The 22,516-nt window shown below is 41.6% G+C and overlaps 3 protein-coding genes across 3 annotated transcripts; all 3 read right to left on the minus strand.

Annotated features, from left to right (window-relative positions):
• Window positions 1-16,260: 16,260 nt before the first annotated feature.
• On the minus strand, window positions 16,261-16,790 carry LOC145821507 (uncharacterized). Its single transcript, XM_082918029.1, has 2 exons — window positions 16,696-16,790; window positions 16,261-16,603 (listed from the first exon to the last, which is right to left on the minus strand). The coding sequence occupies exons 1-2, from the start codon at window positions 16,788-16,790 to the stop codon at window positions 16,261-16,263; spliced, it is 438 nt and encodes a 145-aa protein (XP_082774155.1).
• A 610-nt stretch (window positions 16,791-17,400) lies between these two features.
• Window positions 17,401-18,525, minus strand: LOC145821508 (uncharacterized). The gene is made up of 2 exons (XM_082918030.1): window positions 18,042-18,525; window positions 17,401-17,675 (listed from the first exon to the last, which is right to left on the minus strand). Exons 1-2 carry the CDS (start codon window positions 18,523-18,525, stop codon window positions 17,401-17,403), a joined length of 759 nt encoding a protein of 252 aa, XP_082774156.1.
• A 27-nt stretch (window positions 18,526-18,552) lies between these two features.
• On the minus strand, window positions 18,553-19,320 carry LOC145821509 (uncharacterized). Its single transcript, XM_082918031.1, has one exon. It carries the CDS (start codon window positions 19,318-19,320, stop codon window positions 18,553-18,555), a length of 768 nt encoding a protein of 255 aa, XP_082774157.1.
• Between the last annotated feature and the right edge of the window lie 3,196 nt (window positions 19,321-22,516).

Below are 22,516 nucleotides of genomic sequence, written 5' to 3' on the forward strand. Positions count from 1 at the left end.
AGCTTTAACGTTTTGATTTCGAGGGGCGTTACAACTTGGTATCAGAGCGTACCGGGTTCGAATACTTTGGGTACGTGGGAAGTGATTAGGATCACAATGGGTTTGTCTCACTTGATAGAGACTTAGATGTAGTGTCATATGCTATGTGCTTAATTGATAACATGCTTATGTGACTATGTGGGTATGGAATGTAGTTTCTAGGATGTTGATTGGATCCTTGGGTTCCTAGGAGTCTTGTTGGAAAAGCACTTGATCAATGTTGTTTCTAACCGGAACTCTAGTAATGCCTCGGGACTATCATTATCCGGAAATAAAATTCGTAAGTGCTTATGTGTTTATGTGCTTACGTGGAGTGTATTACAGTTGTCCATGCATTAGGACGAGGGTGTTATAGCTTCGGCACATTTGTGAATGTGCTAATAGTCTTGGTTACCTTTATTAGGATGTCAGGACGAGGGCGTGGTAGGCGTGGCAGGCATGGTAGGTAGGAGGTACCTATACCGGATGACGTTCCGACAATGCAGGAGGGTGTTGGTCAGGCCAACGTGGCCGAGGCAGCGGGTCAGCAGGCTTTGGGCACCTTGGCCCGAGAGATAGCGGGAGCTTTGGGTATTCTCAGAGCTGAGAATCAGGTTGTTGAGGCAGGGCCTTCTTTCTTGAAGAGGGAATTCTTCCGGTCTAACCCGGACGAGTTTGTTGGGGATCTAAAGGAGCCACTTAAGGCTGACGAGTGGTTGGAACAAATGGAGAAGACGTTCGAGATACTTGGCATCGAGGACGGGACTTTGAAGGTGACCTTGACATCCTTCCAGCTGAAGGGAGATGCGGGTCAATGGTGGAAGTACGAGAAGGGCAGTGTTGGTGGTGCATGGGAGGCGTTTGTGAATGCTTTCCAGGAGAAGTTTTTGTCTTCAGCTGCTAGAGAAAGGTTGAGGGAGCAGTTTTGCCAGCTTAGACAGCAGGGCTTGTCAGTGGCCGAGTTTGAGGCTACTTTTGCTAGTCTGTCCAGGTTTGCACCTAAATTGGTGGCGTCCGAGGAACGCTGTTGCTTTGAGTTTGAGCGGAAGTTGAGGCGAGGCCTCAAGTTGACGGGTTGGTGGATCTTTCATCCGGGAGTATAAACGTTTGGTGGATGCGGCAGCTCATATGGAGCTCATGATGCAGGAGGAGGATGAGGGGCAGAGAGGCTCTAAGAGGGGCCAAGATGGTCAGGGTGATAGCAGGAGACAGAGGGGTTCTAACCCTCAGCAGTCTCAGGGTGGTGTGGCTAGATCGACCTTTCCAGTACCGAGTACGGGCTCTGAGAGAGGTAGTCAGGGAGGCTTGACTTGTTTTGCATGTGGCCAGCTGCGTCACAAGTCTTCGGTTTACCCGCAGAATGGAGGGGGTCAGCGAGCTGCTTCTTCTTCAGCTAGACCTCAGGGCCAGAGTCAGGGCAGGGGCCAACCTTTGGCTTGCTATTAGTGTGGTCAGCCTGGGCACCTGAAGAGGTATTGTACGCAGTTGAGTGCTACTTCAGGGGCGTCTGGTTCTAGACAGACGCAGGGATTTCAGCCAGCTCAGTCTGTGCAGGCTTCGAGGGCCAATCCGGGAGCTTCGTCATCCCAATCAGTACAACAGTCCTTTGCTCCTAGAGGTGAGCAGGCGGATCAGGGGCCTACAGGGCGCGTGTATGCTGTTACCGCGCAGGACCTAGTACCGGCTCCATCAGTAGTGAGAGGTACTTTTCTGTTTTGCAACTTGGTTGCTAGTGTGTTGATTGATATGGGTGCATCTCATTCTTTTGTGTCTGCTGCATTTGCATCTGTTTTGGAATTGGAGTTGGCACAGTTAGCATCTCCTATATGTGTGGTATCGCCTATTGGTGGTGAGTTGATCTTGAAACAAGGCGTTAGAGGGTGTGATATAGAGGTCGCCGACCATAGGCTTCCTTTTCCTTTTGTTGTCATGCCCATGAAGGGTTTCGATGTTATTTTGGGTATGGACTGGCTATCATCATACCGGGCTGTTATTGATTGTTACCGCCAGAGGGTCACGGTTTGTACCTTAAGCGGGGAGTGTTTCCATTTCTTGGAGGATCGAGTTGGTAGTGTGTTGCCACCGATGTACGATCCGCGAGGGCGGAGTGAGCTTAGTGGTTTACTTGCTAGCTTTTTGAGTGGTGACTGTGATGAGACCCAGATTGTATTGCCGAGGGTGGTTTGTGAGTATTCGGACGTTTTTCCCGAGAATCTCGTTAGTTTGCCACCTCACCGAGAGATAGAGTTCTCTATTGATTTAGTGCCCGGCACAGCGCCGATTTCTATGGCACCTTATCGTTTTGCCCCAGCCGAGTTGAGTGAGTTGACGATTCAGCTCCAGGAATTGCTAGATAAGGGTTTTGTTCGCCCTAGTGTTTTGCCGTGGGGAGCACCGGCCCTCTTTGCTAAAAAGAAAGATGGTGCCTTGAGATTGTGTATAGACTACCGGAAGTTAAATCGGGCTACGGTCAAGAATAAGTACCCTATGCCCCGTATAGATGATCTGTTCGACCAATTGAAGGGTTCCCATTGTTTCTCTAAGATAGACTTGAGATCGGGTTACCACCAGTTGCGGGTTAGGGAGGAGGATATTTCTAAGACGGCATTCCGTACGCGGTATGGCCACTATGAGTTTCTGGTGATGCCATTCAGGCTTACCAATGCACCGGCAGTCTTTATGGACTTGATGAACCGGATCTTCTGGGAGTTTTTGGATCGATTTGTAGTCGTTTTCGTGGATGACATTCTTATCTATTCGCCTTCTGAGGAAAAGCACGAGGAACACTTGAGAGTGGTGCTTGAGTTGCTTAGAGCCCATAGGCTGTATGCCAAGTTTGGGAAATGTGAGTTCTGGCTAGAAGAGGTGAAATTCTTAGGCCATGTGGTATCCGGGGAAGGGGTGTCTGTTGATACATCCAAGGTAGAGGCAGTGCAAGATTGGGCACAGCCTAAGAGTGTGTTTGAGATCCGCAGTTTTCTGGGATTAGCTGGGTATTACCGTCGGTTTGTGAAGGATTTCTCCAGGCTAGCTTCGTCGTTGACTAGATTGACGCGGAAAGGGGTCAAGTTTGTATGGAGTGAGACTTGTGAAAAGTTGTTCCAAGAGTTGAAGGTTAGATTGACCACCGCTTCGGTTTTGATTATTCCAGAGAGAGGGTTGGGTTATGCGGTTTATTGTGATGCCTCACGAGAGGGTTTGGGTTGTGTGTTGATGCAAGAAGGGAAAGTGGTAGCTTATGGCTCACGTCAGTTGAAAATACACGAGAAGAATTACCCTACACACGACCTAGAGTTAGCAGCAGTAATCTTTGCCTTGAAGATTTGGAGGCACTACCTTTATGGTGAGAGGTTCGAGGTGTTCTCGGACCACAAGAGTTTGAAGTACTTGTTTACACAGAGAGACTTGAATTTGAGGCAGAGGAGGTGGATGGAGTTCATTGAGGACTATGATTTTGAGTTGCACTATCACCCGGGAAAGGCCAATGTTGTGGCCAATGCCCTTAGTAGGAAGTCTATTAGTGATGTAGCTTGTATAGCCATCCGGGAATGGGAGATGTTGGGTGCACTTGGCGAGTTTGATTTGCTTCTAGGCAAATCTGTTGAGGCTGCGACCTTGTTTTCTGTTGTTGCGCAGCCTACACTTGTGACCCGAGTGTTAGTGGCACAGAGAGGTGACCTTGAGGTAGAATCCCTCCGAGAGAAGATCTCAAATGGGAAAGTTGAGAAGGGTTTGACGGTGTATCCCGACTTGAGTGTGAGATACCGAGACTGTCGGTGTGTGCCGGAGTCTTGCCGAGAGGAAGTACTCCGAGAGTTCCATCATTCACGCCTTGCGGTGCATCCGGGAGGCACTAAGATGTATCGAGATTTGGGTCACCAGTTTTGGTGGCGAGGTATGAAGAGAGATGTGGCTGTTTTCGTATCGAAGTGCCTTACTTGCTAGCAAGTGAAGGCCGAGCATCAGAGGCCAGCGGGTTTGTTGCAACCCTTGCCTATTGCCGAGTGGAAGTGGGAGCATGTCACTATGGACTTCGTTATAGGTCTTCCGAGGACTCAGCGGGGTAGTGATGCCATTTGGGTGGTTGTAGACCGGTTGACTAAGTCGGCGCACTTCATTCCTATGCGCGTGAGAGATTCAGTAGATCATCTCACTGACTTGTATATTCGGAACATAGTGAGATTGCACGGGGTCCCAGTGACGATCGTCTCCGATAGAGATCCTCGTTTTACTGCTAGGTTGTGGCAGAGTTTGCAGAGTGCCTTGGGCACTAAGTTGACCTTTAGTACGGCCTATCATCCTCAGACTGACGGGCAGTCCGAGCGTACTATTCAGATCCTTGAGGATATGCTTCGAGGTTGTGTCCTTGACTTTAGTGGGACGTAGGAAAGGCACTTGCCCTTGGTGGAGTTCGTCTACAACAACAGTTTTCAATCTAGCATTGGTATGGCACCGTTTGAGGCCTTGTATGGCCGACCGTGTAGGTCTCCAGTGTGTTGGGCCGAGGTGGGTGATGCACCTTTGTTGGGTCCGGAGTTGGTTAAGGAGACGACGGAGAAAGTTAAGCTTATCCGTAGGAGGCTTGTTACAGCCCAGAGTCGCCAAAAGAGTTATGCCGACCGTAGGAGGAGACCTTTGGCGTTTGAGGTAGGTGATCATGTCTTCTTGAAAATATCACCTAGGCGAGGTCTGATGAGGTTCGGGAAGAGTGGGAAGTTATCCCCTCGGTTTATTGGTCTCTTTGAAATCCTTGAAAGGATCGGCGAGGTTGCCTATTGTTTAGCCTTACCGCCGCAGTTGTCCAGAGTACATGACGTGTTTCATGTGAGTATGCTTCGGAAGTATGAGCCGGATCCATCTCACGTGTTGGATTGGACCGGCTTGGAGGTAGACGAGGATGCCTCGTATGAGGAGAGACCGGTTCGGGTCTTAGATAGGCGGGATCAAGTCCTGCGTGGCAAGACCATTCCTTTGGTGAAGGTTTTGTGGAAGCATCACAGAGTGGAGGAAGCCACTTGGGAACGTGAGTTGGAAGTCCGCGAGAAATATCCGGACTTGTTTGTTGATATGTGACCATGTAATGGAATTTTTGTAATATTGTTGAACGTTAAGAGCATTGTATGTGTCTTACGTTATAAAACATTGTGAATGTTTTGGTTAATGGAAGTTTGTTTTAACATTGTGTATGTTAAGTATATTGTGAAAATGCAAGCATGATGATAATGTTGCATGTGTTATGGAATTGTGGAAAACGAGTTGAAATTGCTAAATTTCAAAAGAATGCATGTTGATAATGCAGGTTGTTATGAATAATGTGTAATGCCTCTTGAAAAGAGATGGGATTAACCGGTAATGGGTCGGGTTGTTTAATATTATGTTGTAATATTGTTGAGAATGGAGAAAACCTATTTTTGAAAAACTTGTGTTTAATTTCGGGGATGAAATTCTTTAAGGGGGGGAGGTTATAGCGATCCCGGTTGTCCCTTTACTATTCTGTTGTGTTCCGAACTTGGTTCCGTGAAGTTGGTAGTTGTATCTATCTTGTTGTCGTCCTTTAATTCTGCTTGATTGAGTTTTAGGATGTTTTGGGCAGGGTTGTTACAGGTTGGTTAGGCCTTGGTTTCAATTCCTTGTTGCCCAGTTTTTAGGCGGTCCGCTCGAGCGGGTCTTTTTGTGCTCGAGTGGGGATTGCACACTCCCAGTTTTTCGTGTCCCTGCAAAACTTCTGCAGGTGTGATTTTTACGCTCGAGCGGGTTTCTTTACGCTCAAGCGGTGGCGCTCGAGCGGGTACTCTGACGCTCGAGCGGGTAGTACCTTTTCGGTGTAAGTTCTAGGAGGGGGGAATCTACGTTCGAGCAGACTGGTTTTCGCGCTCGAGCGGATGTGCTTTATTCTTGTGTCTTGGTGCTCGAGCGGGTCTTTTTGCGCTCGAGCGGACCTAGTTTTTGTTCTTGATGCTCGAGCGTTGTGTTTTCCGCTCAAGCGGGAATGTCGTATATCAGTTGACTGTGGGACAGTTTTAAATCACTTTTTCTCATTCTTTCTCTCTCTTACTTTTCCGAAAAAGCCATTTGAGAGCTCCTCTCTCTAAAACCTTAACTTCTCTCTAAGTATTGATCTAGCTAGAGTGCTTTCCTCACCTTTGGCCTTTTCAAAAGAGTTGTTGATCGTCGAGGGCTATCTTTTAATCCGAGAAACTTGTGGTTTGGAGCAAGTTCGTTTCCATCACCTTCTTCGTTGGGTGTTATCTTTTGAGGTAGGGATTCCTACTCACTCTTATGGTCTTGACCTAGATTTTTAGTTATTTTGATAGAGTGTTGAACTTGGGAAATTTTGGGACTTAAGGTTTCAAAATGTGTAAAAAGGGTTTTGTGATTTTGGGCTCATAACTTGTATTTTGGGTTTCAAAGTGATGATATAGTTGTTGGTTGTTAATATTAGGCCATTGGGTCAATATTGGGAAATGGGGTAGAAAACCCTAATTTGTTGTATAAATTAATTGGCATAATTAATTTGGGAAAAATTGTAAACTTATGGAATTGAGTTGGAAATAATGAAATCGGTTCATTATATGGTTGAATAGTGGAGTTAGATTCATTAATCGCTCACTTTTGAAAACATCGATATTTTATCTGTTGGAGCTTTTATTATCTGTTTAGAAATAATTGCTTGGGCTACCGGTGGAGGGTAGTTTTGATTGTTGTAGACAATGCATGATGATTAGGCAAACTAAAACTAATCAATTGGATATGTCATTGAGTATGACGGTTGATAGAATACATTAACGTTATGTATTGATTGATTGTGTATATGACCTTTGTGTATATATGCATTGCGTGTGTGGGAGGAGATAGGGGATGTACTCCACGGTTTAGGGGAAGATAAGGGATGGACCTCTAAACCGAATGTTGTTTGGGAGGAGATAGGGGATGTACTCCACTGATACAGCTCATATGCTTGTCAGATAATGTGTTGATACAGCTCGTATGCTTATCTTTGGAAGTGTTGATACAGCTCATATGCTTGTCATTGGAAGTGTTGATATAGTTAATATGCATATCCGTTGAAATGTGGATACAGCTTGTATGCTTATCTGCTGAGATATTGATATAACCAGTGTGTTTATCTATTGTAAAAATGGAAAATGTTTAATATGAGTCTTTGTATCATATAAGTGGTTGGCCAGGTTCTGAGCCGTTGATGGAAATTGTGAAATTGATAAGAAATGGAAATGGATTATGAATTGGTTTATGAAAATTGAACATTTATCAATTGCTAATGTCTTAGTCATTGCTCATACTGTGTTTAGCATATCTCTACTGGGCTGTGGCTCACCCTTTATGGGACATCATTTTCAGGTACAGGTAGCATGCCACCTCCAAGGACATAGCTTGGGAGGCTAGAGATAGGCGGATTGTTTTGTTTATTTTCTTTTGGTGTATTACATGTAAATTCAATCCAAGGGCTTTATATGTATTGAGTTAGTACTCTTTTTTCTTTTGTAACCAAGTGTTAACTTGGAAAGCTGTAAGCCCGTAGGGCATTTGCTTTTGTTGTTAACATGTAATACTTTTGTAAGGAACTACTCTGATGAATAGAAGAATGTTTATCTTTATTATCAATGCATGTCTATGTTGATGAGCTTTAACGTTTTGATTTCGAGGGCGTTACAAAACACAATTTCTCCACTCGGGAAAAACATGCTGGGTACCGACCAGGCTATTGCCGAGGTCCCACACCTCCTTGCCGAGGTGTGGTCCTCGCAGCCACGCTCAAGGAAATGAAGTCGGAAAAATCTGGGTTTCCCTCTGCTGAGGAACATGAAGAACATGAAACACATGAATGTTCAATCTTAACTTGTCACCACGAAATCTAGAACTTCATGCTATGAATTTAAAAACATGGACCTGGGTACCCATACTCGAAGATCTTATGAAAACAAACACAAAAGCATGAATCTTAATGCAAACTTTCGGATCAAACAAGGCTTTTATTCAAGAACACATGAATACTACTTTCTCTTTCTAAAACCAAACTTTCAATCAATGCATGGCTTGCAAATCAGGTTCGATCATGCGATGCAGCTAGATGATTTACAAGAACTACAAGAGTAGGTCAAGAATCTAACCTTAATACACGAATTTCACGGTTAGATCTCTAAGAATCAAGCTCGAAGATCCACTCCTTCACTCTAAAACTCCTTCTTCCCTCTAGAGCTTCTCTCTCTCAAGGCAAGGATATGATACAAAATGATAGGTTCTACTCACTGCCGGCTGATTTAACACTCAGCTCGGACACGTGGCGACGGCTGGTTGGTTCTCCCCGAAAAGGTGGCTGACAGACCAAACAAAGTATGGCGAAAGGGTTTTTAACAAGTAAAGCGGTATGGCATTCTGACAAGGTACTGACATCGGGTGAAAACATCGGCTCCAGTAGGTGAGGTATCTATGATCCCGGGTAGGACGGATAACACTTAGCCTAGCTGTGCCACACCTCGGCCTAGATTTGCCACACTTCGGTCTAGGTCGCACCAATCCGGAACAAGATCACTTGGGTTCAAAGATAACATCTCGACCTAGATGATACACCTCTCGGCCTTGATGATACACCTCGGCCTAGAAAATGACATCTCGGCCAACATGCCGGGACGAAGGTAGAGGTCAACCAAGGTGGTTCTGGCTTTAAGGTGACCTCGGCTAGACTCACCAGAGAAGAACAAGGCTCAACAAGTAAATTTCACATAAGTACAAACCAAGACAAAATCTCATTCTAGTTAAGACAAGTCAAGAAAATTCACTACCGCAACTTAGCAAAACAAGATTATACAAATGCTCATGCCCGAGGCTAAGGTGAGGAATGAGGGTCACTACAGTCTACCCTCCTTAGAGAAGTTTGGTCTCCAAACTTCAGTTACCTTGCTCTACAAATAACCCCGGATAACGGATTTTTATTTCCTCTTCCTTTTCCCATGTAGCCTCCTTGCCATAATGCCCCTCCCATTCAATCTTTACCATTGGTATCGATTTGTTTCTCAACTGCCGTTCTTGCCTGTCAATAATTCTCAGCGGCTTTTCCTCGTAGCCTAAATTTTCATTAATCACAATCTCAGAATAATCAATCACATGCAGTGGATCTCGGATATATTTCCTCAACATCGAAACATGAAACACGTTGTGGACTTGGCTTAATTCTGGCGGCAGGGCAAGCCTGTAGGCAATAGGGTTGATCTTCTCGAGAATTTCAAATGGCCCAACATATCGAGGTGCTAATTTACCCTTCTTCCCAAATCTTGAAATCCCTGTCGTCGGCGAGATCTTCAAAAATACATGATCCCCAGTCTCAAATTCTAATTCCCTCCTTCTCTAGTCGGCATAACACTTCTGCCGACTCTGTGCGATTTTAATCCTTTGTTGAATGAGCTTAATCTTCTCGGTTGTAACTCGAACCAATTCAGGACCAATCAAGGCTTTATCTCCCACTTCAGTCCAACATATCGGCGACCTGCACTTCCTTCCATACAAAGCTTCGTACGGTGCCATGCCAATGCTGGCTTGATAACTGTTGTTGTAGGCGAATTCTACTAACGGTAGATGTACTTCCCAATTTCTCTTGAAATCTAACACACATAGTCTGAGCATATCTTCGAGTGTCTGAATCGTTCTTTCTATTTGTCCATCGGTCTGGGGGTGAAATGCTGTGCTAAACTTCAACTCGGTTCCCAAAGCCCTTTGTAAACTCTACCAAAATCTAGAAACAAACTTCGAATCTTGGTTTGACACTATGGACATCGGCACTCCATGAAGCTTCACAATCTCATTCATATACAGTCCAGCAAGCCGGTCGGCATTGAATATAGTCTTGACAGGCAAAAAGTGTGCTGACTTAGTAAATCTGTCAACTATAACCCAAATTGAGTTCATACCTTTTTGCGTCCTCAGCAAACCAATCACAAAATCCATGGAGATATGTTCCCATTTCCACTCAGGGATTGACAAGGGTTGAAGAAGTCCTGCTGGCCTCTGGTGCTCTGCTTTCACTTGCTGACAACATAGACACTGGGATATAAATTCGGCCATTTCTCTTTTCATATTTGACCACCAGAAAGTCCACTTCACATCTTGGTACATCTTGGTGCTTCCCGGATGAACAGCAAATTTGGAGCTATGGGCTTCCTGCAAAATTTTTCTTTTCAACTCTGGGACGTCGGCCACGCACAATCTCCCTTCAAACTTAAGCACCCAATTTTCAATGGTGTACCCCGGCCTTGGCTTGGTGACGAATTCATCAATTACCTTCTTGAGGAACTCATCCTCCATTTGTTTGGTCTTCACTTCCTTAATTATGGTCGGCTCTACTGAAATCATTGCCAGGCATGCCAAACTTCCAACTAAGTTCCTGCTCAACGCGTCGGCTACAGAGTTTGCCTTACCCGGATGGTACTGAATCTGTATGTCGTAGTCCTTTAATAGTTCAAGCCATCTTCTCTGTCTCATATTCAATTCCTTTTGAGTGAACAAGTGCTTCAGACTTTTGTGGTCTGTGAAAACTTGGCAAGAAGTTCCATACAAGTAATGACGCCATATCTTTAAAGCAAAGACCACGGCTGCCAGTTCCAAATCATGGGTAGGATAATTCTTTTCATTGGGTTTTAACTGACGAGATGCGTATGCTGTAACCTTACCTCCTTGCATTAACACACAGCCCAATCCCTTATGTGAAGCATCACTATAAATCTGAAATTCTTCCTTGTCTGACGGTAAAGCAAGTATTGGCGCTGTAACCAACCTCGTCTTTAACTCTTGGAAAGCGGACTCCCTATCCTCAGTCCATTCATACGCCACTCTTTTCTGAGTTAGTTGTGTCAGCGGTACAGTAATCCTTGAAAAATCCTTCACAAATTTCCTGTAATAGCCGGCCAAACCCAGAAAACTACGAATCTTGGATACATTAGTCGGTGTCGGCCAATTCACAACGGCTTCAATCTTACTTGGATCGACTGAAATACCTTCTTCGTTAATCACATGCCCTAAGAACGAGATACTGGAGAGCCAAAATTCACACTTGCTAAGCTTGGCATATAATTTCTTGTCTCTTAGGACTTGTAAGGCTAGCCCCAAGTGCTTCTCATGCTCAACTTCATTCTTGGAATAGATCAATATGTCGTCGATGAAAACAACCACGAACTCGTCTAGGTACGGCTTGAAGACCCTATTCATTAAATCCATGAATGCTGCAGGAGCATTGGTCACTCCGAAAGGCATTACCAAAAATTCGTAGTGGCCATACCTTGTCCGGAAAGCAGTCTTCTCGACATCCTCGGCCTTAACTTTCAGCTGGTGGTAGCCCGACCTGAGGTCAATCTTAGAAAAGACTCATGCCCCTTGTAGTTGGTCAAACAAATCATCGATCCTCGGCAACGAATACTTGTTCTTAATGGTCACCTTGTTCAGTTCTCGGTAGTCGATACAAAGACAAAGTGTGCCATCCTTTTTCTTAACAAACAAAACGAGTGCTCCCCATGGTGAAGTACTCGGCCTAATAAATCCCTTACCCAACAATTCTTGTAATTGCAGTTTCAGTTCTCTAAGTTCAGCTGGGGCCATTCTGTAGGGTGTTTTGGAGATAGGTTGGGTTCCCGGCGTAATATCAATCGTAAATTCTATTTCTCTATCGACAAGGCAGCCAGGCAAGTCATTTGGAAAGACGTCGGGGAATTCCTTGACAACTGGGATGTCGGCTAGCTCAACGCTTCCATTCAGATTACTTAGTATACTACACAGGTAACCTCGACACCCTTTTTGGATCAATTTATAGGCTTTCATAGATGAGATTAAGTAAGGTGGGGGTACTACTCCTTTACCCTGGAAAATAACCTCGGCTTGGTTTGGGGGTTTCAACGTGACATTCTTTGAAACACAATTAATAGATGCGTGATTCGCTACTAACCAGTCCATCCCCAATATGACATCAAAGTGGGTCATGCTTAACGGCATCAAATCAACAATAATTCTACACCCTCAATCACAACAATACACGCCCTATAAATGGATGCAACAATCATGGTTCTCCCAGATGGAGTAGCCACATGTAACATATAATCAAGGGGTTCTTGTTCTCTATTTAATTTCTCGGCAAACTTAACAGATATGAATGAATGTGTAGATCCCGAATCGATTAATATGTATGCATCTTGAGAGCAAATTGAGAGTATACCTGACACCACTGTTTCAGCATTTGTAGTGTCTCCTGGTACCAATGCAAAAACTCTGCCCTATCTCATTTGGGCCCTCCCGATGTTATTTCTTTGCGCAGAGCCCGAGGTGCTCCCATCTTTCTTGCCATCGTCAGTTCTTGTCTTCAGACAGTCTTTCACGCGATGACCCATTTCACCACATTCAAAACAGGCTCCTGATGCCCAACGGCAAACTCCAGAATGCGGCTTCCCACAACTTGCACACGTCGGCTTAGTGCTACTTTCCTGATTCGAGTTGTTGGAGCTGTCCACATTCGTCTTTTTCTTGGCGCTAAACGGAACTCAGCGGCTATCATTGTTCTGCCTCTTCCTCTGGTTCTCTCCTGAATTCTGATACCGGTTTAGGTTAGCTTTTACAAGGATGGCCTTGTCCAGTACTCCGGCGTAAGTCGGCATGTTGAGCATGTTAACTCGATCCTGAATTGGTCCACGTAATCCACTTTCGAACTTCCTAGCCTTTTTGTATTCATCATCGACCATGTGAGGTGTGTATCTCGCCAACTCTGTAAAGGCACGGTCATATTCCGCCACTGTCTTGTTGCCTTGTGTCAAAGTCTGAAACTCTGTGGTCTTACGGTCTCGAACACTAAGGGGGAAATGCTTATTGTAAAATAATTCCAAAAATCTGGCCCAAGTCAGACCTGGGTTGCTTTCTCGGGTCATCATCCACCATCTTCGTGCATTGTCGTCTAGTGTGAATGTTGCCAATGACACCTTCTGGGCGTCGGTGCTGGGAAAGATCTCAAACAGCTTCTTAATTTCTAAGACCCACGCTTCAGCCTTCATCGGTTCAATACCCCCAGAGAACCTCGGCGGTTTCATCTTTTTGAACTCTCTGATCAAGGCTATGGTGCCATCTCCATATAAAGCTTGCTGTGGAGGCACTTGCAGCACTGGAGGGGGCGGAGGTGGAACTGCATGTCGGCCGTTTGTCTGCTCGGCCTGGGTAGAAGTGGTACTAGTGTCTTGTGGCCTAGGTTGTCTTAACTCACAGACCAAACCCTCGACCAACCTCTCTAATCTGTCCAATCTGTCTTCGGGATGATCTCGGCCAACCGGTGGTCTACCCCTTCTCATGATGCTAAGAGTATGCAAAACGTGACTTTAAAACAAAACAATCAAATAGACATGTATGCAAGTAACAAACAGTCAAGCCGAGATGATACACACTTCGTCAAATAGCAAGCAACATGAAGCAATCCTAACATCTTTCTAAGGGAAATCCTATGCTCTTTAGGACTCAACGTGTGTGAATAACGTACTATAAGAAATTTGTGCTCTGATACCAATCTGTCACGACCCCAAACCGCCTCTAGTAGTTTAGTGCCGTGATGGCCAGTAATCCGATATTACCGAAGGCCAGCTTTCAAAATTCAACACAATCAGAGTATAAACATAGGGGGCTCAAACATGCGGAAGCAAAATATACAAATTTAATTAGTCCATAAGAGCAGTGCGTAAGTTACATGGAATGGCATACAACTTTACATAATATTACAACTTGGATACAAATACAATAAAGTACAAAATACATTTTACATCTTGATCAAAAGGCTTCTCCAGCCGACATATGTAAATTACAAGCATTATAAGCCGAGAAGCATAATTTTCAAGACTGCCGACATGAATACAAGTTAGGCTGACATAACAAAACCCAAAATAAGCTTGCGAGTCACACCTAGGCGTCACCGCCTTCCTGCTCATCACCTACATATATATATATATATAGAGGGTGAGCTTGGATACTCAGTGAATGGCACAAGTAATAAAGGGGTTGCAGTATGACATCCGAGATCATTAACAAAACCGTACATAATCATAGCTTATGACAAACGTGGAATAAATCGAGTCCATCTAACAAATCTATCGAGCTTCATCAATCAAAGTTTTTCAAGTTTCATGGGTGACATTAACAAAGATTGTGCTACAAATGCTTATAGTCCCCTAGCACGTACGGACTTTCAAGATTGTGCTACAAAGGCTTATAGTCCCCTAGCACGTACGAACTTTCAAGATTGTACTACAAATGCTTATAGTCTCCTAGCACGTACGAACTTTCAAGATTGTGCTACAAATGCTTATAGTCCCCTAGCATGTATGGACTTTCAAGATTGTGCTACAAATGCTTATAGTCCCCTAGCACGTACGGACTTTCAAGATTGTCAAGATCAAAGCTAATATTTGATACACAAATAGGGATAGTCATTCATGCTTAGCAAATACTTTTCAAAACAAAGCAAACCTTTATCAAAACTTTATAGCGTAGCTTTATCAAAAATACCACTCACCTAGTTCTTCAACGTCGGGGTCAAGCGAGAGTCCAAGTCCTACAAACACATGGCAAGGTCTATTGAATGCACTTTCAAACAAGCTTTACATGGATGCATATGATCTCGGCATTCCTTCCAAACTAAGTCGGACTAAGACAAAACATTATTTCTCCACTCGGGAAAAACATGCTGGGTACCAACCAGGCTATTGCCGAGGTCCCACACCTCCTTGCTGAGGTGTGGTCCCGGTGGCCACGCTCAAGGAAATGAAGTCGGGAAAATCTGGGTTTCCCTCTGCTGAGGAACATGAAGAACATGAAACACATGAATGTTCAATCTTAACTTGTCACCACGAAATCTAGAACTTCATGCTATGAATTCAAAAACATGGACCTGGGTACCCATACTCGAAGATCTTATGGAAACAAACACAAAAGCATGAATCTTAATGCAAACTTTCGGATCAAACAAGGCTTTTATTCAAGAACACATGAATACTACTTTCTCTTTCTAAAAACAAACTTTCAATCAATGCATGGCTTGCAAATCAGGTTCGATCATACGATGCAGCTAGATGATTAACAAGAACTACAAGAGTAGGTCAAGAATCTAACCTTAATACACGAATCTAACGGTTAGATCTCTAAGAATCAAGCTCGAAGATCCACTCCTTCACTCTAAAACTCCTTCTTCCCTCTAGAGCTTCTCTCTCTCAGGGCAAGGATATGATACAAAATGATAGGTTCTACTCACTGCCGGCTAATTTAACACTCAGCTCGGACACGTGGCGACGGCTGGTTGGTTCTCCCCGAAAAGGTGGCTGACAGACCAGACAAAGTATGGCGAAAGGGTGTTTAACAAGTAAAGAGGTATGGCATTCTGACAAGGTACTGACATCGGGTGAAAACATCGGCTCCGGTAGGTGAGGTATCTATGACCCCGGCTAGGACGGACAACACTTGACCTAGCTGTGCCACACCTCGGCCTAGATGTGCCACACTTCGGTCTAGGTCGCACCAATCCGGAACAAGATCACTTGGGTTTAAAGATAACATCTCGACCTAGATGATACACCTCTCGGCCTTGATGATACACCTCGGCCTAGAAAATGACATCTCGGCCAACATGCCGGGACGAAGGTAGAGGTCAACCAAGGTGGTTCTAGCTTTAAGGTGACCTCGGCTAGACTCACCAGAAAAGAACAAGGCTCAACAAGTAAATTTCACATAAGTACAAACCAAGACAAAATCTCATTCTAGTTAAGACAAGTCAAGAAAATTCACTACCGCAACTTAGCAAAACAAGATTATACAAATGCTCATGCCCGAGGCTAAGGTGAGGAATGAGGGTCACTACAATAATTTTATACAAATAGGGGGAAAAAAAAGTGTATACAAAGTAGTGACAACTGACATGTCCAAAGTAGTGACAACTTACATGTCCAAAGTAATAACTCAATTATAAAAGATCAAGTCAGCACTCTTAAATCAAACTTAGCTATACTGGAAATGCAAAAATATAGGGGAATAAAAGGCTTCACAAAAATATTTGAAATGCAACAAAGTCCACATAGGTGGAAAGCTTTACAAAAAGTGGGTCATAGTTATCGTTTGCTTTACAAAATGTATATACTTTACAAAAATATGTGTTTGATAATGTCTTCAAATTTGTTCTTTCCCACAATTCTTATGAACACCTCATCAATTTTCGAAAGGTCTTCATAACAAAACTTCAGGGTAAACAATATTTGTAGTGGAATCTGGCTCATCATTAGGGAGGAGGATACTTATACGATCGAAAGATGTACATCTGGATAATGCCACGTATAGTTGCCTATGACTAAAAACAGATGTATGCAAATCAACCCCAACAAATTTCACAGATTGTCCTTGAGATTTGTTAATGGTCAAAGCGTATGCCAATCGAATTGGAAATTGACATCTTGTCATTCGGAAAGGCATTTCTGCAGAAGACAGAGTCAATGATATCCTTGGTATAAATGCCAAATTGCCAAACTTCTCTCCAGTTAAGATTCGAGCTTCAATTATGCAAGTGTCGCACCTTGATACCATCAATCTTGTGCCATTACACAGTCCATCTTTCGGTGCAATGTTTCTTAATAACATTATAGGACAACCCACTTTCAACTCTACCTTAAAAGCTGGTAGCCAGGAGGATCCAATGACTTTAAAAACTCATTAGGATATCTGTTTGTAATGGAAGGATCAATTTCATCATCTTTAGCCATCTTATTTGCAGCAAGATACGTATATGTATTCCTTGGAAAAATATTCAACGCAGCAATATTGATAGCACTGACATCATCATTTCATGCAGAAAGAATTGTACGCTCCGTTAAGAATGATGGGGTTGATGTATCTGCTACATCCAATTGTGGATAAACTGCTGAGAGTAATTCCTTTAGATCCTAGCATTTGTGTATTGTTGATGGAATTTTAATGATTTCTTGCGGATTGGTTCCAACCTAATAAATAAAATAAAATAAATTAAAAAAAATGGTGTAATCAATGTATCCTCAAATGGTATAATCAAAGTTCGAATGAGTATTACCTCCATCAAGAATTTTGCAAAAAATAGCATTTCCAAGGTTTGCATGATTCAAGCGCATATTCAAATCTAAAAATAAAACATGTAGATCCTTCTACAAAACAGAGTGTCTCAATGATGCATTCACAGTTTGCTCACGAACTCCTTTGGTTATAACTGGTAAGATTTGTCGAAAGTCTCCACCAAGAACAACAGTGATACCCCCAAATGGCTTTTCACAATCACAAATATCTCAAAGTGTGCGATCAACCGCCTCACACACAATGTCTATGTTGCATAGGAACTTCATCCTAAATTATGAGTTTTGTTTCTCTAAACAATTCAGCCTGTAATGATTGCTTGCTAAACCCACAAACTGAATTTTCCAAGACATCCAATGGAATGGAAAATGTTGAATGTGCAGTGCGACCTCCAACTAATAGCAATGATGCAATTCTAGATGAAGCCATGGTAACAACAATATGGCCAAGGCTGCGACATTTTAATGCAATCGTATTGTACAAAAATGTTTTCCCCGTTCTGGCACCGCCATTCAAAAAGAAAATAGTCCCTTTACTTTCAAAGACTGAAGAAGTGATTGCGTTATAAGCAGTTCGTTGTCCATTATTGAGGCGATCAATAGTAATTTGCACATTTGTCTGTTGTGCCTCATTATGTAGTTGTTGATGTTCGAATATCAATCGGTTACCAACTGTTGCACTCTAATTTGCTGTAGGTTGTGGCATGGGCGGGAAGTCAATTAAACTCTTTCCTGATTCTTGAAGCATTTGATTCAAAAGATACAAACCATAATCTTCAATTTGAGCCTCAGTTGGGTTAGAAATGGCAAACAATGTATGAAGCTTATGTGCAAGATCATCACAGATATGCATTGAAAATTGACTCCATAACGCATGTGGTTGTAGTGGAAAACATTGGGTCATAATAATACAAAACAATCTCCTTAATTGATATCCGATTTTCATAACTGCTGCCTCTTTCAGGCACTGTATCCATTCTTCATCATCTTCTAAGAGTCCTCTTGCAACACATGCTGATTTAAATGTTTCATGCAAAACATCGTTAACTGTACGCAAACATTGAAACGATCTTGACCCTTTGACAACAGTTAACAACAAACGTAGATAAAATCTTTCACCACAGTTAGGGCTAGCAAAGTATATTCTACCAATTGCATATCCATGTTCTCTTGGTTTCCATCTATGTTCTGACTTGAGCCAAACAAAATGTTGCGAAAATTCTTGGTAAGTGAATTGGCATTCATTTTCATTGGAAGCACAATAATCAAAAAAACCAGTAAGAGTCGATTTTTGTTGCGCAGCTCTAGAAAGAATCATTTCCAATGAGTCATTAGGATTGAAAAGAACACGATGCATTCCAGGTAGATGAAGTGCCAAGCGAACAACTGTTGGCATCTCTGCATGCAAATGATGACCGAATATTCACCAAGCAGCTTTTGGTGGTCCAATATACCTCGCATCAAGATATTGTTGGATCTCATTAATCAATCCCAAAACCATTGTTGTGCAATCATAACCCTTGTAAATATACTTATGTATATACTTAACACATCTCACTCCAGTATAAACTTCTACATTTATATGACAGTTGAACCGTTTAGAAAAATATACATTGTATGGTACCACATCCTTGTTATCAACTTCCTGTCCTCTTACAGTATATACTTGACCACTATTGCGACGACGATAGATTAGATATCCATCTTGGTCCATAGTTGTTGATTCTACAAAGGCTCGAGGGTATTTCTTAGTACATCTACCATTTTCCATACATGGTGCTTGGGGATTTCGAGCATCACATGGTCCATGTACCATGCAACACTTGACAGTTTCAAAAAGTGTAGGATCATCTTTTGGATTCGGAAATTCTGCACAAACTAATTTGTCTACTTGAGCACATGTTCGAATTTTGTCTGGACCTTTAAAAAAGAGAAGTGCATGCATATGTGGTAGGCCTCGTTTTTGGAATTCAATTGTAAAAACACGTGCAACTTTATTACTGAACACTTTGTTTGTCTCTATCTCCTTCATCAAACACTTTCTTTTTAGCTCAAAAACACAGGCAATCAAATCCGGACGATCAATAGCTTTTTGGTGTGGTAATAATGCTGAAGTAATTTCTGGCCAATTGGGATTTGCAGTCATGGTGAGAAAAATATCTGGGTACTGGTTGTATTGCGTGATAGCCATTGAATCTTGAAAATTTTCAAATATATGTCTAGGACTATTAGTAAATGAAGATGGCAAAATAAACCTTTGACCAATTTGATTAGGTTGCAAGTTATCTGGATCAATATCGCTTAAATCTTGGTAAAGTTCAGCCCGATTTTTTTTTTTGATTAAGCTTGTAGTACATCAACCGATTTTGCTCTGTTGCAGCCCAAGCATCAACCAAAAACTCTTGGAATAGTTTTCCACCTCTCAAAATTGTTGAATACTTTGTAGGTCGCTCAAACAAATGATAACTATAAAAATCCATTTGAGTAAGTCAATCAGTTGAAGGTCGATCATGTTTAACGTCCCACAATTTCAACTCAGGTTCCCATTCGAGTTCACCATATGGGAATAATAAAACATAATGCAATGGAAAATACGCTGGGTGACATTCATTAATTTGCATCAGTTCATTATTTCCCTGTAGATGTAAAACAACATCTCTCATTCCAGTAACCTCGGTTCCATCACCTGATATTACAATTGCAATCTCATCAGCAGTTGGTAGGTTATACCGTCATCGGTCTGTTGCTGAACTGTAGTGAAGATGAGCAGTAGATTTTGTCCAGTGAAGGCTAATTGATTCAAAATTGCATGAGCCTGCTGAAATTTGTCTACAAATGTATTAACTTGCAACAAACTATCTTGAATAGTTTTGAGAACATCCCTTCGTAAGTGAGGATTTCTACGATTTCGAACTTCTAAAGCTGAATCAGGATCATAAATGTACAACTGAGCATAAGTCGCATCCTGACCTGGCTGTGGTAGAAGTGATCCTGTTCGATGTCACAATTCCCCATGGATAATAAATGGTTTAGGGCCGTTTCCCCTTAGTACTCTTGGATCCAATGTAGCACCAAGACTTGTAAAAGCATTAGTTGCATTGTATACTCGAGTATAACGTCGAAACGATCTTGCTTGATCATCATCCCCATCATATAATGCTTGAAGCGGTGGAGGGGGTGTCATAAGCAGAGGTAGCCTAGTCTTTCCTTTTGAACAGCAAGTTCCAAATAGGGAATGCTTTCAAGATGATTGTGCTAATTTTTCGTCCATCCAATGTAAGGCTGAACAGTAAGGACATAACACATCCATCTTGCCGAGAGAATGACAACATGAATTCATGTGTGATTGAGTATTAATCGCAGTACTTATAGTCATATCTTCTAATTCATCATCTGTACATAGATCCTCTTGAAGAAATGTGACTGTAGAATTAGGCCTACAAATATTTGTTGTGCATAAATTAAAATTTATACACATGTAAAAGTAAGAGTATTATTTAAAGAATTAAACATGTTTTACCAATTCCGAGCTAAAGATGTACTTTCCATAGAGAACGAACATGTGGATGCATGTGTAACCATTGTTCGTTTTTGTGCCAACGAAGTATCCGCAAGTGTCTTTGTACCCTGTTCTAGGCAAGCATGACTGCGACGACTCGGTGTTAACGAAGGAAAGTCTTTAACATATGCTCCTAATCTCTCTCGTTCTTGTTGCAAGCGTTGTCCCGATTGATATGCAGAGCATGCATTTTCATTTCTTTAACGTTTTCGTCGTGCACGTTGAGCTAATACAGCTCTTGATATAACATAACCATTGGGTCCCTAAAATATGAATATTAAATCATTGGATGCTTAAAATGCAAATATTATCAAGTACCATTTTCCACTGTCCAAAGAAAATACCAAGAATTTAGAGAAAATGTATTATACTCTTGCCCATGACTACCCATAGTTTTATAATAATAATAATAATAATAATAATAATAATAATAAAAAATTGTGTGGTTTTGTTATACTAATGAACAAATGTTCGACCAACTTATCAGAATAATAAACGTTCGACCAGCAGATTGTGTGGTTTTGTAACAGTAATGAACAAATGTTCGATCAGCAGATGAGCTTCATAAAGTATCCCCATTTTCTTGTAGGGCCCATGCACTTACAAGAGACACTATATATTCCTTTCTCACTATATATTCCTTCATAAAGTATCCTCTATATATTTCTTTCTTCTTAAGAATATACAGGAGATACTAAAAAATGTGCATAGTTTCAAAAATAAAATACAATTATGGCTAAATAAAATACAATATATGAAGATATAAAAATAAAAACTAAAAAAACTCTACAAAAATCAATAACCATACCGCTAAACATACATTTTCCTTTCGCTTGCCCTTGCAATCAGTCACCTTTGTCATTTATAATCTATATAATAAATTGTGTGGTTTTGTTATACAAACAAACAAATGTTCGGCCAACTTATGAACTTCATAAAGTATCCCCATTCACATAGCTAGAAAAAAAAAAATTGTTGCCCATTTTCTCCCTCCTCTCTTTATCTCAAAATTTTCGCCCACTTACATTGAAAAGTGGTGCAGATTTACACATATATATAGGAGACACTTAAAAAAGTGCACAATTTAAACGATAAAAATACAATTATGGTTTAAAATAAATAATTGGACATGCATTTTCAAAAACACTCTACAATTATGGCTTAAAATAAACAATTGTTTATTGCTTAAAATAAAAAATTCGATATAAATTATGGCTTAAAATACAAACATACAAAAACTAACAATTTAAAAAAAAAAAAAAAAACACTTTACAAAAACCATTAAGAACTATACCGTTGGACATGCATTTTCCTTTCCCTTGCCCTTGGAAGCATAAGACACATTTTCTTTTCCTTTCGACATTGCCTTTGCATTTTCCTTTTCCATTTCTTTTAAAAATAACCAAAGTCTAAGAAATAACCAAAGTATAAGAAATAAACATAAATAAAAAAAAAATGATAAGAAAGTGATTTTTGGGCTGACATTAGAAATACAAACGACATTGAAATCATGCTCATCACGAATCACTACACCGACATTTCTTTGTTGAAGAAACTAAACCTATACATACAAAAACAAATAAGTAGCTGATATGTACACAAAATGAAATTTTATAAGATGATGAGTAAAGGGAACGAATATTACAGTTCGTTGTAAGTCTCCATCTAGTTGTAAAAAATGAGGAAATTTTTTTTTTTTTTTATAATCAGAACCTGTAATACAAAAGTTTTTTTAAAATCTATGCACCAGTTTTTTTAAAAAATACAACTTACATTATTCATATTGTTAGAAGTCGTTCCAGCTTAGTATTGCCAAAACTTGTAATAC

Source organism: Camellia sinensis, chromosome 3 (genome assembly GCF_055761805.1).
Source record: "Camellia sinensis isolate YWXY chromosome 3, ASM5576180v1, whole genome shotgun sequence".
Taxonomy (NCBI): domain Eukaryota; kingdom Viridiplantae; phylum Streptophyta; class Magnoliopsida; order Ericales; family Theaceae; genus Camellia; species Camellia sinensis.